Genomic DNA, 18,921 nt, shown 5'->3' on the forward strand with positions numbered 1-18,921 from the left:
ATTTCAAGTAAGTGTCTGTTTTTGAGTTCTCCCCCCCATTTTGTTGGGGGTGTATGAACAACTCGTTTGATGAATGATACCATGATCTGAACAGAAAGCAGAAATGTCATGCTGTGTATACTCTAGAACATTATTAGATCGGAAAACCTTGATAGAAATACCAAATTGGATCTTTATTTTTATTTATTTATTTAACCCGAATATTACCTAGGACCCGGGCCAGCCCCTGAAATATTATTAACATCCAAGAAATGAAGAAAGAATACAAGGGGGAGGGGTGTAAATACCAGATCGAACTGAGAGGGGGGGTGAATCAGAACCCTTAATTTTTTACGTTTTCTGTAAACCACACAGTCGCTTACAGTCTCACCTCGCACCACCAAAATGTGGCCAGGTCTACCAAGACTGTAAACCCACTCTACAAAACAATGATTAGTCTCAAACAAATAACAGTAGACAATGAGACAAGATATACGTGGTTCACCTCATAGTATGTGAAGGCTACGTCCACGGAGCAATACCCCTCGGGGTTTCATATATGCCCAATACTCAACTCCAATACAATTAGCCGCCCCTATGACCAGGATACCCGTTACCCTGCTTCAACCTCTCACCTCAGTGAGGGCAAGGACCTCAATCCCAATACAAAAATAGCCTCAGCCTTACAATCAATCAACCCAATTAATAGATTCAATCACAAACCCAACCCATAACAGATTACACTCTAGGTTCTACCCAATACATTCAAAAATAAAGAAATAAACCTAGAACAGAGAAGCAATGGTTTGTGAACACGTTTACCTTCTCAAAGGCAAACTCCTAACTCTAAACGAATGCTATGAGATCTTCAATAGAACGTATCAAGCACTCGAATCTATCGCCAACAATCAAACCGATGTTTTTTGTTGATTTCCTTCACGCCTATGCTTTCGAATCACGCCGGAATGGTAGAAGACGACTTCTCGATTTCCTTCTTCTCTAGGGCTCCAAAGATGCATTTTCGGTCCTCTCACGAGAATATATATATTATTCCAAGAGATATCCTTTCGGACCAATGAATATTGTCTCCACAACCATACCTTGATGACCACCATCGCAATTCCTTGTTGCCAACAATGACTACACACTGCATCGCCGCCACTACAAGCACTATGAGGACTACTAGGGGGACGTACCACCTTACCCTAATCCAAAGGAACAAAAACTCTCAACTCAAATTTGGACCCAACCCAAACAATCATGAAGAGAAACGCCTAAACTCTACTTTTTGAGGCCTGGCAAGCCAACACGTTGTCTTCCCGAAGAATACGCTGCAGCTCCCTTGGCGCATGGTTGCCATAATGGTAAATGACGGAGGAACCTGAATCACAAGCTAGGTTGGCGATCCAGTCACCTACTTACTTTTCCTATATGCAAAGGCTACTAGAGGCCAAGTAGAACAAATTAAAGCCATGACTTCCTCGGAACCGTACGGCTGTACCATCACCTCCAAAGGTTACATTTCTTGAGATTAACCATTCTAACAGTGGAAGCAGAATCCGAATTTACCACAAAATCCGTAAGGCCTAAATCATGGCATAGTTTCAAACCATCTCTCAGAGCTCTTAGCTTTGCAATCGAGTTTGTGCAATCACCATAGAAATTTGAGAAGGCTGCCAAAACAACACCCTCCTTGTCCCAGTTATCCCTCCACTCCCACCAACCCCTGGATTACCTCTACAAGCACCATCCACATTAAGCTTCACCGAGACGAAGGCGGACACCAATAAATAGGGAGAGGATGTTTCATTGGGAAGGAGGAGGCCGATAAGCCAAAACATCGCATAATTAAGCCATCCCTAGGGAAGTCGAGCGTCTAATCTTGGGGGGGGGTACGAAAGGCCTTTCACCCAGATTTTAACGCTTTCAATAATAGAGCCTGCAGAACACATATTTTCCCCTTGTCTTCTATTGTTCCTTTCCTTCCAAAGCTCCCAAACAACCAGGGAAGGTAAAAGCCCTATAACAAAAACACTGAGTTTGCTACAACTCACCGATTCATGCCAGAGAAAGATATGGCTTCGACCGTGATGGCAGCACTTCAATATCAAAAACATGTGAAAAAATTCCAAACCTTGGCCGCATGCCTCCCCAGCAATGATTGTCTCCCACTTGCACTTGGAAGCCAGGGGAAATTGGGTCTTTATTTCATTATAAAAATTCAGGACAATCTTTCAACCAATAAATCCAAGTCAAATGGGAATGATCATCCACAAAAGTAGCAAAGTAAGAAAATCCTAACCTATTTTTAACACGACAAGGACCCCAAATATCAAAATGAACTAAGAAAACCTAGACACCGTACAAAGAGGAAAAAACGACCGGTGATGTTTTCCCAATTTATAGGCTTCACACTTGAGACAGGAGATGGACTTGCAATTGGGAACCATGTGCTGAAGCTTAGGTAAAGATAATTGTCTCAGACAAACATGCCATTGAAATGGAGAGGTCCACTAGTAGACGTAGCAGCAGCAATAGGAGGTCCAATGCCATCCAGGTAGTAGAGTCCAGCTTGCTCAAGCCCAATCGTCCTCCTTGTCTGAAGATTCTGATAATCACAGTAAGAAGGGTAGAAAGTAACAGAACAATTAAGTGATTTAGTAAGTTGACTAACAGAAAAAGACTTAACAGTAACTGAGCAACATGTAGAACAGATGACAGTCCTAGAGGGAGTAGAAGATACTGTACCATTACCAGTGACATTGGTGGAAGAACTATTAGCAATAAAGACAGGAGACGATGCACAAAGTGACAGTGAAAAAAATAATTTAGACCTACCAGTCATATGTGTAGAAGCACCAAAATCAATAATCCACAGAGTAGAAGGTACAGTGGATAGGAAGGCGGATGTTCCTAGGTGGGCTAAAGTGGCTACAGAAGTGGATGTAGAAGAAGAGGTCTCAAGCTGTTGGGGTCACTGGAAAATTTGATTATAAATAGTGGATGACTCTCCAGATGTAGATGCCGTAGCGGTTTCACCAGAAGACACTCTCTTTGTAGAACTCTGAGTACTAGCAGTGTTGGCTAACTCATTAGCTCAGTTTGGTCATCTGGGTTCAGCCCAACAGGTTTCAATGTGGTTAGGCTTGCCGCAAAAAGAACACTGGCGAGAAGATTTGTCAATAAACTGTCCACTTGTACCGCGACCACTAGAGCCACAATCACGATCTCGCCACTAGCCACTGCCCCTTCTTGAAGCGGTGGAACCTCGGCCGCGACCAGCAAGGAAGGTTGAACTAATCCGTAGAAGGAGAAGATTCAACTTTGGAAGGAGTAACCAGTTGATTAATATGAGAAAATACTTCATTAAGTGATGGAACTTTCTCCTTTGTTAGAAGTTGGTTTTTTACAAATTGGTAGTCAGGATGAAGAGCAGTCTGGAACTTTGCAACATAAAATTCAGCCCTTTGATGCTTCAACTGCTCCAGATTAGTAGTGAAAGGTTGATAAATCTGAAGTTCTTCAATAATACCTTGTACTCACTGAAGTAATCATTCAATGATTTATCCCCTGTTTGAAGTTGAACATCTTTTCATAAAGCTCATAAATCCAGGAATATTCTTCTCTTGAGAGTAGCTTTCTCGTAAATCTTCCCAGACACCCTTGGCAGTGTTATTGAACATTACATTAACAACAATAGATGGTTCTATACTGTTCCATAACCAACTCTTGATTGTAGGATTCTCACACATCCAGTCTTCGTAGGCAGTAAGTGAGGCCGGATCTTTAGAATCAGTAGTAGGAGGATCATCAGTTATGTATTTCAGCTTTCCTTTGGGAAGAATATATGACTGCACAGCCTGTGCCCACAAGTGATAGTTAGAACCTCCAAAGAGTTTAATAGTAGTAATCTGAACCTGAACATTGTTGTCAGATAGTTTAGGATCAGCCATCAGGACAAATAAGCAATGCCGAGTGGAAAAACCAGGATGATTATATTCAACCAACCAGACCAGTCAATGGTAGAGTCCACAATTGATAAGCAGCAGCAGCAGATATTGGTAATAACCAGTAGCCGATAGTGTATATATGCCAAAACAGAGCAGTAAACACCCAGATTGGGGTGATTTCAGATCACAGAACAACAGCAGGTCTGATTGACCTGAAATAATTGCAGTAGCAAGAGGTCTGAAAATAGATCAAAAAACAGTGCATCTGCAGTCCACTTGGAGAAGACAGATTCCAGAACATCAAGCCAGTAAAGAAATTCTCAGACTTGGATTGAGTACACCTCAGGTGAAGACCAAATAATCCTCAAAAGATTTGGAACGCAGATTCTGAATTTTTTTTTCCAAAATAGGAACGGCAGCCGTTATGAAGATCAACTTTGATTCAATAAATCTTCATATGCCGCAAGTAGATAAGTAGATTGGTATCATTAATAACCATAGTTATCATTTCATCCAGACTCCTTGGTCGCCTTGCTGCCATGGCGATGTTGCCTTGCTTTTTGACCATCTAAAACGCCATGGCCGCCTTCCCGCCTTGATAACTATGTTAATAACTAGGGTTTGTGGCAGCAGATAGGCAGCATAGGGTGTGTTGCAACCAGTATTGAGTTGTATCCTGAGTCGATCTTCAAAACAGCATGAATGGAGGATCGATTACTAGTTTATCAATGCTCTGATACCATGTAACAGTATCTAGATTAATAAACCAGTTATAAATCAGAAGATGATGAGAAGGAGATTAATGGATGAAGAAGAGAACCTTGCTGTAGAAGATAAGCACAGTCCGTGAGATCCTAGATTCCACCTATTATCAATATATAATACAGAAGTTACATGACTAGAATCTTCCAATCCTAAACACTATAGGAAAGTCAACATAGACATGGAATAAGGAAATAGGAAACTAACATAACAAACACACTAATTAGATAGGTGGACCTCCAATCTACTGCCAATACATGACTATTATGTACTCCCCACGGTACATATTTGTCATGTACCCTTTACACTCAAATTGGTAGCTTTAACACTTCGTAATGAAAAACCACAAACAAGTTGACTGCCCAGCTTCCAAGGTGTCCAAGGTGACACCTTTTATACATATGGTTAAGCGATCACACACTTAGCCCCTCTGGCAAATGCCTGGACACCTAGGTGACGCCTTTGCATATACATATTTTTGGGTGATTAGACAGTAGACGACACAGCTTATATTACATAGGTTTCTCAATCTTTGCCTAAAATTGGGATCCTCCAGGAATATGATACCTGGCTTTACTTCAAGAAGTGTTTAACTAGCACCTTTACTTGTGTATCACACCTTCTTTGGGACTTTATACCTTGAGGGCCTAAATAGCTGCTTTTATATAAGTTTTATAGTTCATAACTTTCTATATAGGATAAGCAGTTGCTGGTAAGCTTTTAATTTGTCGGAGAGAGTCTACTTGATTGTGACAATAACACAAAGAATCCTGTAGTTCTTTGTATATGTCTGACTTTCTGTGTTATGGAGATAACAACCCCCCCCCCCCTCGGGCACCATTTGGAAATCTCAACAGGCAAAAATATTAATTACTATTGGGACATAGCTATGTAGTTTAAGCATTTTAATTTAAACTTGAGAAATTATTTTGGTGTAGTCTCCATTTTTTTGCTGTCTACTCTATTACCAATATTAGGTCATTATTAAGAATCTTATGAATGGATGAAGCCACATTTAGGAGTGATCCATACTTTGAGGGAAGGGTGAAGGGGAAAAGGGAAAGGTGGGGGGGAGGGAGTGGAAGAAGCTCCTTGTTGGTTTCAATTGTAACATTTCTAAACAAAATTTCCCAAGGTGATTCCTTGATTTAATTCCCTTCCTAGTCAAACCCAATTAGTGGGAAATGTGTTGGATGATGATCTTCTATGTTAATATTATATCGCCTTGTGGTTTATGTACTTTATTCTTCTTGAACAATCTTATGCCAATCTATCAGGAGAAGCGGAAGCTATCCTTGCTAGAGCACAAGCAACTGCAAAAGGGATATACTTGCTGTCAGATGCTATCAAATCTAATGGAGGTGTTGAGGTCAGATCTTCCCTGTTCCTGAGGTTTAACTAATTGCTAAATGCTAACTGAATATCTTAGTTGTTATTAATTGGAAACTCTTCATTTAGTGCTTTCTAAATTTGAGATATTTGTTGCACAACCATCTATAATGCTGTTGATTCCCATTTCACTTGATTAACTTGTGAAGGGATTGGAGGTCTGTCATGCCATGACCCCGAACCCCTATCTTCAGACTATTATAATTAATAGCTCCTAAATTTGATGGACATGTTACCTACTTTATGACCTAGTCTTAAACCAAATTTCAGACAAATCTGATGTGTCCATGTATCGTTATAGTGGAGTTGAAATTTGCATGAAAAACAGAGGTAATTGAAAAACCGAAAATAAAGCCCCATACATTGTGAGCCATCTCGTTGAGGTAGGCCACAAAAATTTGACAGTGGATTTCAAGGGGTTCCTCCATCTATCCAATGATACAACAACAACATCAACAACAAACACAGCCTTATCCCAACTTAATGGGGTTGGCTACATGGATCCAAAACAAACAAGAAAAAGAAAAAAGGGGGTAATGAGGAGATGGAGAAAAGAGAGGTTGGAATTGGGATGAGAAATGCAAAATGGAAAATGACAAATGAAAGATGGAAACTAAAAAGAAAAAGGAAGAAAGAAAGAAAGATGGAAGTAAGAGGAAAGAGGCACAACCTAGCAAGTCAGGAGAATCTCAGCTAAATGGGGTCTGCTATATGGATCCTTGCCTTCCAATAGACTCTATCCGAGGTCATACTTGGTGCAAGGCCTAGACTATGCATGTCCTTCCTCACAACTTCTCCTATGGTCATTTTAGGCCTGCCCCTTCATCTTTTAGCTCCTTCAATCAGGATCATATGGCGTCCCTAGGTCTCTGTTGAACATGACCATACTGCCTCAAACAACTCTCGGAGCTTGTCATTGATCGAGGCAACTCCCAAGCCGGTTCTAATCATTGTTATCTAGGCGGCAAGGTGACCACGGCGTTTGAGGGCCTTCCTAAGCGCCTTGGCGATAGGACGGCCGCAAGGCGTTGCCTTGGCGAACAAGGCATTCTACTGTTCTTTTTTTATATAACCATTTTATTTGGCACCAATAGAATATTAAAAATTATATAACTCTACTTCTTTGCTAAATAAATATTAAAGAGTCAAACCAATGCAAGATATTTATAAAAAAAACAAATTAACAAACTAAGTTAATCATATTATCATAGCAATATAGCATATAAATATGAAACAACATTATAACTTATTAAATATAAGGAATAAAAGGTTGATAAATTATTATACTTACCTCTATGATGCCAAAAATGTGAAAAAAAGGAGGAAGAGAAAGAAAGACAAGATTGAATGAAGTCAAAAGAACTGTCCGTTACTCCATAGTCCACAGTCCTCTTTAGAAACAAACAAAAGAACATACAAGGCTGGATATGTCGATGGAGAAGTTGGATTCACCGCAGGTTTTAGAAGGAAAAAAAAAAGGCACAATACTTACCATGGAAGCTAGACTGCTAAAGATGTCACTGGTGGGGGTGGAGACTGGAGATGTCGCCGGTGGGGGGTGGAGACTGGAGGAGCAACAGTAGCATAAGAAAAAAAACCCGTAAAATAGAAGAGAAGAAGAACAATAGAAGGTTACTTACCTTGCCGGAGACGTGGTAGCCGGAGGAAGCTTTGTCGGAGTCAACGCCAGCCGGTAGGAGAAGAAGAAAAGTCGAGGGTTTACCGTAGATTTTTGTTCACCATTTCAGTTCACCGCAGTTTTTTCTCCCAAACCCTATTAACGAAGAAGAAAAGTCGAGGGTTTTAGTTTTGGGTTTTCAGTTTTGGACTTTAGTTGAAAAAGAACAAAAAGTCTTTTATACCCTTGATAACATGTATCTCAGTGTATATAATACACATACACCAGCCAATGAAAAGTTAATAAATAGAATAAAATCAAATAAATGGGGTTTTTATAGGCTTAATCCAATGCATCTCAGTGTAGATACTCCATATGGCACTCCCTTTCCTTCTGCTCTCTCCCGATGGCACTCCTCTTTCCTCGATCTCGGACATCAAATCGGCTGCCAGCTCGTACTTCTCCAATCTGTTCAATCCCCCCCCCCCTTTAACCCCTCCCCCCCCCCCTCCCCCCTCCCCCTTGGCCTCATTGATAAGTTTGTCCCTCCCCATCTTTCTGACTCGCTCCTTGCCATCCCCTCTGATGACGAAATCTCCAGAGCAATCCTCTCCCATAAATCCAATAAAGCCCCTGGCCCTGATGGCTTCAACATGGGCTTTTACCTCAGCTGCTGGGACGCGATCAAAGGCGATCTCTTCAAAGCTATCCGCAGCTTCTTCTTCAAGCCTAGCCAGCTTGCTTAAGTCAATCAGACTTTCATCTGCCTCATCCCTAAAAAAGATGGAGCCACCTCCCTATCTGATTTTCGCCCTATCTCCCTCTGTAATCTCACCTACAAGTTCGTTGCTAAAATCCTTACCAACAGAATTAAGGCTGTCATCCCCTCCCTTGTCAGCCCTAATCAATCTGCCTTCATTTCAGGTAAAAGCATTGCTGACAACATCATTCTTTGCTCTGAGATTGTGAGAGGTTTTGACCGCAAAGCTCACAGCCGGCGGCCCTCATGAAAATCGACCTCCATAAGGCATTTGACTCCCTTCGTTGGGATTTCATTTGCGATGTGCTCACCCAAATGGGCTTCCCTCCTGCTTTCGTTTGCTGGATCTACGCTTGCATCTCCTCTCCCTCCTTCTCTGTCCTTGTCAACGGCTCCCCTGCTGGCTTCTTCCACTCCAAAGTAGGCATTCGACAAGGATGCCCCTTATCCCCTTTCCTTTTCTCCCTGGCTTTGGAAGTCCTCTCTAGAAGCCTCCAATCCAAAACCGATCTCCATCTCATCTCCCCTATCCCCAAATGCAAGCATATCAACCTCACTCATCTGGCCTGCGCAGATGATCTGATGATCTTCTCTAAGGCCTCCACCTCCTCTATCTCTGCCATCATGGACTCTCTCCACCTCTTTGAATCCCTTTCTGGCCTCCGCATTAACCTCCTCAAATCCAAAATCTTCCTTACTGGCATCCCTGATTTTGCTAAAGCCTCTCTCTTGGATCTGACGGGATTCTCCATTGGTTCCCTCCCTGTCAATTATCTCGGGCTTCCTCTCATTCCTGCAAGGCTATCCAGCCATCATTGTGCTCCTATGCTTGACAATATTCGCAAGAGACTCCAACTTTGGAAAGATAAACTCCTCTCCTATGCTGGCAGGTTGGAATGCGTCAAGTCTGTCCTCCAAGCCTCCTACATCTATTGGACCGGCATCTTTGGTATCCCCAAAGCCACAATCAAGGCTATGGAGCGCCTCTTTTGCGCTTTTCTCTGGAAAGGGTCCGATTCCTCCAAATTCCTCCATCCCTCCAGCTGGAAATCCATTTGCCTTCCCAAATCAGAAGGCGGCTTGGGTATCCGTCGCATCTGCGACTCCAACATTGCGGGTATCCTCAAGCTGATTTGGCAGATCTCTTCCCGTCAGGACTCCATTTGGGTCTCTTGGGTCTACTCTCATCTTCTCAAATCTGACTCCATTTGGACTGTTAGGATTCCCTCCGACTGCTCTTGGATTTGGCGTAAAATCCTCCTCCTCAAGCCTCTTGCTCTCCGTGGCACCTCTGCCTCTGTTGTTGATGGTTCCACCATCTCTCTCTGGCTTGATCCTTGACACCCGCTTGGTATTCTCTATAATCTTTTGGGCCCCAGGTCGATCTACTCTTTAGGTCTCCCAAAAGCCTCCCCCCTCTCTAACTTTATTGTCTCTGGGTCTTGGACTCCCCCTCCCTCCCTCAACCCCTCTACCTTGTCCTCTTCCTTTTGGCAGTCCTTCCCCCCCTCCCCCCCCCCCTTCGCCCACCCTTGCTGATTGAATAATTTGGCTTCCTTCATCCACTGGCTCCTTCTCCTCTAGGTTTGCCTGGAACTTTGTGCGTGATCCCAGTCCCACCGTCCCCTGGCACACCCTAACCTGGTTCAAGGGCCACATCCCTCGCCATAGCTTTATTGCCTGGAGATCCCTTAGACTTTGCCTTCCTACACAAGCCTTCCTTCTGCACTGCAACATCCCTGTCTCCCCTTCTTGCATCTTTTGTTGGAGTGGTCATGAGGATATAGCCCACCTTTTCTTTGCCTGCCCCTTCTCCTCCGCCATCTGGAAAAAAGCCCTTTCCCTCATGTGGCCCAGAAATAGAAGATTGTTGGATTTTGATCAGGAATGGCGATGGTTGGTGAAAGCTTTCTCAGGGAAGTCTGTCTGTGACACTATTGGTAAGCTGGTTTTCTGTGTTGCTATCTATCATATCTGGATGGAGCGAAACCTAAGGAGATGGACTTCCAACTCCCGATCTTTCGATTTGATTTGGAAGGCCATCTCCTTTGACGTCTCTTCTAAAGTCAACTGTGGTCGCATTCGTCGTATTTTGGACTCCCCTAGGAACAAGCATATTGTTGTTTCCTGGGGTCTTGATCTGTCTCTTTTGAGGTCCCCCTCCTCTGTGTAGGCTGGGCTAGTCGTCTTTCCCTCCCCCCCTCTCTCTCCTTCCCTTGTATATCCCCCCCCCTTTTTTTTCCCTCCCTGCCCCCTCCTGGGGTATGGTAATATATTCATTCATCCAAAAAAAATAATAAGTTACGAAATAGAATAAAAAAGTAAGTACATAAATAAATTAAGCAACAAAAAACGACCGCCTTGGTCACTGAAGCCTAGGAGACACCTTGGTAACCAAGGCGGTCGCCTTTCATACACACCATAAGGCGCCCTACCGCCATGTGCCCATAATTCCTCCTGGATGCCCTTGATAACTATGGTTATAACCCGCTCATTCCTTACTTTATCCGTCCTAGTTTTTCCGCACATCTATCTTAACATCCTCATCTCTGCTACACATAACTTCTCAATATGACACTTCTTAACTGCCCAACGTTCAGCCCCATACATCATAGCCGGTCGCACAACAGTCCTATAAAGCTTTCCTTTACGCTTTAAAGGGTATGGGTCACACAAAATTCCGGACATGCCTCTCCACTTCATCCATCCCACTTTAATTCTCTGTGAAACATCATCCTCTATATTACCTGCTTTATTTATGATTGACTCAAATATCGAAAATAGTCACTTTGCGGTAGTTCTATTTCCCCAAATCACACCATGTCAGTATCCATCATAGTATGACTAAAATTACACATCATATACTCCATCTTCATTCTAATCTTAAAGCCTCTTGCTTCCAAGGTTGTTCTCCATAGCTCCAGCTTAGCGGTAATCCCTGCCTTCGTCTCATCCACCAAAATGATATTATCGACAAAGAGCATACACAACGGGACCTCGTCTTGAATGCTCTTGGTTAAGTCGTCTATGATAAGCGCTAATAGATACAGGCTTAAGGCTGATCCGTGATGTAACCCAATCGTAATTGGGAATTCTTTGACCTAACCTCCCACTGATCTCACACTAGTTACCATGCCCTCATACATATCTTTGGTTACATCCACATATTTACTCGATACCCCTTTCTTTACTAGAACATGCCGGATTAGATCTCTAGGGACTCGGTCATAGGCTTATTCCAGCTTTGGGAGAAGGTTATTGAAGCCCATTTGAGAAGAGAGACTCATATCTTGATGAACCAATTTGGCTTTATGGTAGGTAGATCCATGACAAAAGCTATCAACTTATTGAGGAGGCTCATGGAAAGATATCGAGATAGTCCACATGGCTAAGAAGTGGGAAATTGATTGGAATGGATCTGGGTTTTGTGACACAAACCATAGTTGTCAAGGCGTCGCCTAGGCGATAGGCGCCTATGTCACGCCTTAAATTCTGGTGTCGCCTTGGTCGCCTAGGCGACGCTTTGTCGCCTTGGTTTCTGACCCCCTCACTCGCCTTGGTTCGCCTAGGCACCTTGACAACTATGACACAAACCTATTCCCATTTTTTAAAATAATTTTCTTTTATTGTTGCTAATCACATTTTGTTTAGAAAGAAGTAAAGCAAGTAAATTACAAAACAGAAAAGGAGCCTGACCGAAACAGGGAAGTAGGCTCAACTTTTAGCTTAGGAAGATAGTTCCGCTTACTGAATAGCCCTACCAATATTCTTATCAATCGAAGATAAGGAAGTAACTGCTCTTATCTGCTTCTTTGTCTAGCAAACCCACCAACTTGAGAGGCAAGATGCTCAAAGTGTAATGTAATGGATCTGCCTTTACATTCTTTGACGAGGTTCAGGAAAAAAAAAATTAACTAAATATCTTGCCACTCATTTCCATTACATATCTGATACAACAACAACAAACTCAGCCTTATCCCAACTAAATGGGGTCGGCTACATGGATCCTTGCAAAAAAAAAAGACTGAAAGTAAGAGGAATGAGTAAATGCAGAAATGAAGAAATGAGAGATGAAATGTTTGAAATGAGAAATAAAGTAAGAGGAAAGAGGCACAGCCCAGGAAGTCAGGAAAAAATCAGCTAAATGGGGTCGGCAACATGGATCCTTGCTCTCCAATAGGCTCTATCCGAGGTCATACTTGGTATAAGACCCAGACTACGTTTGTCATTCCTTACAACCTCTCCTATGGTCATTTTAGGCCTGCCCCTAGCTCTTTTAGCTCCTCGATTTGGCTCAGATCACTCCTCCTGACTGGGGTGTCCCCAGGCCTCCATTGGACGTGGCCATACCACCTCAAACAAAATTCTCGAAGCTTGTCCTTGATTGGGGCAACTCCTAAGTCAGCTCTAATACGTTCATTCCTTTATCCTTTCTAGTTTTGCCACATCCATCTTAACATCCTCATCTCTGCCAAACATTCCACCCATACATCATAGCCGGTTGGACAATAGTCCTATAGAATTTTCCTTGAAGCTTTAAAGGAATACATCGGTCACACAATACTCTAGTCGCCCCTCTTCACTTCATCCATCCCACTTTAATTCTTTGCGAAACATCATCATCTATAACATCTTCTTTATTCATGGTTGACCCCAGATGTCTAAAATAGTTACTTTGCAATATCTCTCTCCCCTCAATTTTCACTATGTCAGTATCCATCATAATGTGACTAAAGTTGCACATCATGTACTCCGTCTTTAATCTACTAATCTTAAAGCCTCTTGTTTCCAGGGTTGATCTCCACTTCCAGCTTAGCGTTAATCCCAACTTTTGTCTCGTCCACCAAAACGATATCATCGACGAAGAGCATATACCCACGGGACCTCGTCTTGGATGAACTTGGTTAATTCTTCATGATAAGCCAAACAAATAAGGCCTTAGGGCTGATCCCTGATGTAACCCAATCGTAATTGGAAATTCCTTGCTCTGGCCTCCCCCAGATCTCACACTAGTCACCATACCCTCATACATATCTTTAATTACATCTATATATTTACTCGACATCCCTCTTTTCACAAGAACATGCCGGATTAAATCTCTAGGGACTCTGGCATAGGCTTTTTCCTGGTTAATAAAGACCAAATGGAGGTCCTTCTTGCTAGTTCTACATCTTTCCATGAGCCTCCTCCGTAGGTAAATAATTTCTCTCGTGGATCTATCTGGCATAAAATTAAATTGATTCTTCGAGTTATGAGTTTCTCTTCTCAGACGGGCTTCAATAATCTTCTTCCATAGTTTCATAGTATGAATCATTAGTTTTATGCTTCTATATTTGTTGCAGCTCTGAATATCGTCTTATTTTTGTAGATCGGAACTATAATGCTTCTCTTCCATTCATTTAACATTTTCCCTGTGTTCATAATCTTGTTAAACAACTTGGTTAACCAATATACCCCACATACTCCTAGGGCCTTCCACACTTCTATTTGGATCTCATCTGGGTCTGGTGTCTTGCCTACTTTCATTTTACTCAAGGCTTCTTTAACTTCCGCCACATCAATCTTTCGTACATATATATGACATGTGTTGTTTTGATGATTAGTGCAATCATCCGAGTCATTCATATTCGAACTATTTCCATTTAGTAGTTCACAAATATACTCATCGCATCTCTTCACAATGTCCTCATCCCTTACCAATGCTCTTCCATCCTCCCCTTTGATGCATCACACTTGGTCAAAATCTCTACTCTCCCTTTCTCTCATTTTAGCTATCTTATGGATCTCTTTTTCACCTTCCTTTGTGTTTATAGTAATATATAGATTTTCATATTTCTTCGCCCTAGCATCCCCACAAGTTTCTTAGCTTCATTTTTGGCCTCATTATACCTCTTTTTATTTTCTGTTTCTTTAGTTTGTTGCCATTTCTTAAAACTCTCTTTCTTGTCTTGATGGCTGCTTGAACCTCATCATCCCACCACCAAGTCTCCTTAGGGGCCCTAACGATTACCCTTCGCTTCCCCTAGGACTTCCTTGGCAACCCTCTTAATACAAGTCATCATCTCGTTCCACATCATATTGGTGTCTTCCTCAAAGTCCCACTTTCCTTGTTGGACTACATTATCCGTAAATGTATGTAGGAACTCTCCTTTCAATCTCCATTCCATATCTGATCATTTATTGTAAATGGCAGTTACTTGGTAGAGTGACTTGGGAGTAGCTCCAGTATGAATAAATTGAGAGATAGTTGTTTGCAGTGGCATGGTCACGTGCAATGATCTTTGGATGCACCGGTAAGCACGAGTAATATGATTCTGAATAGAGTAGCTAAAAAGGCAGACAGTACGCCTCAAATGGCTTTGGGAGAAGTGAGAAAAGACATACATGGATTAGGTTTGACAAGTGACAACAAATATGGGTTTGAATAGAGTTAATTGGAAAACAGGATCAGTGTATCATAGCCTACCCCATTTAGTTGGGCTGTGTAACCTGTGAGTAACTCGAAAGAATAAATCGTTAAAAGTGCTGTCTTAGGAATCCCCTTGCTTCCTAGAACACCATTTCTCTTCCTTGCCCACTTAGTGGTTACATCTATGTTTGCTAGCATTCAACCTCTTCTGCAAAATTGTTATACTGTATCATATTACGTATTGAATTATTTATGTGATTCTCACACTTTCCCATGATACATAAATGATTAGAATTTGCTTGCTTTCTTACTGTTACTCGAGATATTGTACTTTTGAGAAACCAAATAGCATTGGTTTTGGTGTCAATTCTGGGATTTACAATCTTGCATTGTGGGCTCTAACCAGTATGCTAAGACTGGAGAACCACAGTATCATGTTCTTATGTATGGATCTTATTTCCAACAAGCATTGAAGCTTTGAGGGTGTCCTGGGCTTTTTGGCAGGCAGCAAGCTTGAGAATTGCAGAGCAATATATCCAAGCCTTCGGTAACATTGCTAAGGAGGTAAATAATGGATCACAAGACATTGGATGTTTGAAACATATGATATATCACTGAGTTATTTTGGTTACGTTCTAATTGTCTGCATACAGGGCACAACTATGTTGCTCCCTAGCACTGCTGCCAATCCTGCCAGCATGATGGCTCAAGCTATGACAATCTATAAAAGTGTTCTAGAAAATGGTTCTGGTGGTGGACTGCAGCAGATATCTCATTCCGGGTCTCCAGGCAACAGCGAAGGTGATTTTCCTTCGGGAAAAGCTGGAGAGGAGAGGAGCCCTGCACCTGATGTTATGAACGTCAAGGATCCTGAGACCATTTCATCTGTAGCAGGTTTTTCATTACAGAGTCCCAAGAAGGAAGAAGAAAACTGAAGCCATCATCAAAACTTTGATCAAGCCATATCGTGCCATTCAATTTTGTCGTCTAGGCAGCTGTTTAGGTTCATGTCTTGTAATTGACTTTTCCAAATTTTTCTTTCGTTTTTAGGTGCTCTCCTGTCCGTTGGATTTAAAATGGAATGAATTGACATAATGTGGGTGAGACAGGTGTTTCATCGGCTAACCTTCACCTGATGCTTTCAACATGGTTGGTGTGCCTTATGTCTAGTTGCTGTAACGATTTAGGTCGAAATTTCCCCTGCTGCCTCAAAAGAATTGACTCAATAGGCTTTCCGTTGCTCTGCTGTAAGAACATTGTGGGGCGGAAAAATGATGAAGTTTTTTTGTTTTTGGGTGAAAGACATGACATTAAGAAAAAGAACAATGAAGGTACTACCACTGCAGGTACCAGATCTCAAGGGTTCATAATACAGGACGATTTCTAATAGCAGTCAAGTCTACTGTTTTTCATTCGGCTGTTCACTTTTTTGAGATAAATTTCTGTTGGGAGAGGTTTTCCTGGACAGCATGAAGTCCAATTTGGAATCTATAGATTGTACCGTTAGTGTCATGTAGCTTATAGGTATTTTTTCCCCAGTGTTGTGATAGAAAAAAGGGACAAGATCTCTACTTGGTGGTGTTTTCTATGTTCTCTCACAGCACACTGAGATGATGCATCTGCCCCTTGGATGGATACCCAGGCATGCTCACCCATTGACCCATACTTGGTGGCGTAGGAAATACCACCAAGTAGAGATCTTTTCCCATAGTATATGTATATATATGTTTTCCAATCATATCCTTTTTCTTGTTTTATTGTACCTGGAAAAATACCATACCCATCGTTAATGTTAAAGCGACCGTTTTTAATTAGCCTTCAGTAATAAAAAATCTCATTGATTATCTCTTTTTTTTCACGAACAGATTTGATTGGGTGATCCATGGACTTAAAAGGATAGATGTTGCACAGAGATGAAGCGGGAAGAAGGATACGGTCAAGTTTTCATCTGTATGGCTAATCTCTATTAAGTGAGCAGAAGCAGATTGACCGTTCTATTTTCTGCCACGCCAAACGTAGTGGCCCACTTATCTCTCTCATGTGTGAAGCTCAAATTTGGTGCTCAAGGTCCTACTGTTCTCTTATCTTTCTACAAAATTTCCACCCAATCCAAAGTTTTTTATTTTTTTTAAGGGGAAGGGGGATAGGTAGGGAGGAAGTTCCAGCCAGGAGACTCAAACTTGAGACCTGGTGAGCAGGGCATGAAGTGCACCACAGCTCACCAACTGCACCAGGCAATTGTTGGTACCCAATCCAAAGTTTCGCATTAAAAGGTCAAAAGATATCCAACAGGTGGGACAGCTCCCATTAGAGTAATGGTGTCCGGCAAAAATGATTCTGTCTGGAATGGATTTAGAAGGAAAAGAAGATCTTGATTCGGCAAGTCAGTCATAGGACGGAAGGTAACAGCTAAGAGACTCAAACTCGAGACCTCCTGGTGGGTATGGACATGAAGCGTGCCATAGCTCACCAACTGCACTAGGGACTGCACTAGGGAACTGTTGTTACATAGAACTGTTATTATACCTATCAAAGAATTCGAAGTGGATGACATGGAAGGTGATATGATGAAGCACTAGTTATTCACGCTGTTGCAAGCAATGGTGCAGCCTGGGATGTTGTTTCCTGCCAAAACAAATTACATTGGTTGTTGAAAATACGTAAGGAATAATCCAACAAAGTAGGTCATATGATCCACCAATTCGGCACATTTTAATTTAGGGTGGATCCTACTTATCAATATAGTTGAAAATTTTCAAATTAAGTCAAGGCGATTACTATCATTCCTCAATACTCATCCTCTATTTACTCAGTCACATATCCTCAACTTCTTTTCTGATTCTCCTAGAAAAGCAAAATTCCACCTCTCCTTCTCCCCTGATATTATAAAATCTTTAAAATACCCTTAGTACCCTCCCCTTTGATATTCTCCCTTCAGTAATCCACCACCACTCTGCCACCATCTAACCTTCCCTTTGCGTTTCCCCCACCCGCACCTGTCCGTCCCTGCCTCCCCACCACCATCTACCATGTCCTCTGCATTACCCCACCCCTCCCGTGCCTCCCTGCCTCCCCCTTTCATCCCTTTCACAATCCCTGCCCCGACCCCATTTTGTTTTTCCTCCCGTACCCCTGCGATGCCTGGTCTGGGCTCTATTCCTTATCGACACTCCTTCCTTCTCTGAACTCACTTTTGTCTTCATGAATGGTGATCTCACTTGAGCGCTCGAATTGGTGCAAGTGGGCAGCAGCCAGTATTGAAATTCTTTTTTCTTTTCTTTTTTTTTTTTTGGGGGGGGGGGTGTTAAAAATGCAAGAAAGGAGAGAAGCCTGGCAGGTAGGTGGGATCTTTATCCCCTCAATTTGTTTGCCCGTCAATTTTCTCAATTCCATCTAATAGGAAGTTAAAATGACCACCCTACCCCTGCCCGAACACATTGCTCTAGTGGGATCCACCTCCCTCTATTAGATGAAATTGAGGAAATTGACGGACAGGCAAATTGAGGTGATATTTTTCCCAAGTAGGCAATGGCCATGGTTGTGGTGATGAGGCCCACACAGATGGCAGCATGATTCCAATCTCATCCTAATTTTAATGCTTTTGCAAGTGCATGTGATCCCAATTCCCAAGTGTCTCTCATCCATGCGTAGTCCTGATTAGACTCCTCTTCTACGAGTCTCTCAAACTCTGAGGCATAGGGCCATATAGAATTTTGGATCCTTTCTCTATTGCATCCTTAGTTGCACAACTACTCCTTATTTCGTTTATTGCTTTAACAATTTGGTGTTCTCTTAGTTTTGGTCAACGGTAGTCCGGCAGGGTATTTTGTGGGAATCCGTCAAGGATGCCCTCTCTTCTCTTACTTATTCCATCTCGCTCTAGAAGTCCTCTTTAGAAGCCTTTAGACTTGCACGGATTAACAATTCATATCTCCTATCCCTAAATTTAAGGCTCTTAAGCTCTCCCATCTGGTCTTTGCAGGTGACCTAATGATTTTTTTCAAGGCTTCCATTGTATCTTTTGAGACCATTATGTCTTGCTTATAACTCTTTG

At 42.1% G+C, this 18,921-nt stretch overlaps 1 protein-coding gene across 1 annotated transcript in view; it reads left to right on the forward strand.

Moving 5' to 3' along the window:
* Positions 1-15,959, forward strand: part of LOC122664816 (stomatin-like protein 2, mitochondrial) — a 41,464-nt gene extending 25,505 nt beyond the window's left edge. The window contains exons 7-9 of the mRNA XM_043860811.1: positions 5,969-6,060; positions 15,372-15,431; positions 15,521-15,959. Coding sequence (XP_043716746.1) covers positions 5,969-6,060; positions 15,372-15,431; positions 15,521-15,802 — 434 coding nt within the window. The 3' untranslated portion in view covers positions 15,803-15,959. The remainder of the gene's footprint in view (positions 1-5,968; positions 6,061-15,371; positions 15,432-15,520) is intronic.
* Positions 15,960-18,921: the final 2,962 nt, after the last annotated feature.

This window comes from Telopea speciosissima, chromosome 6, assembly GCF_018873765.1.
Source record: "Telopea speciosissima isolate NSW1024214 ecotype Mountain lineage chromosome 6, Tspe_v1, whole genome shotgun sequence".
NCBI classification, from domain to species: domain Eukaryota; kingdom Viridiplantae; phylum Streptophyta; class Magnoliopsida; order Proteales; family Proteaceae; genus Telopea; species Telopea speciosissima.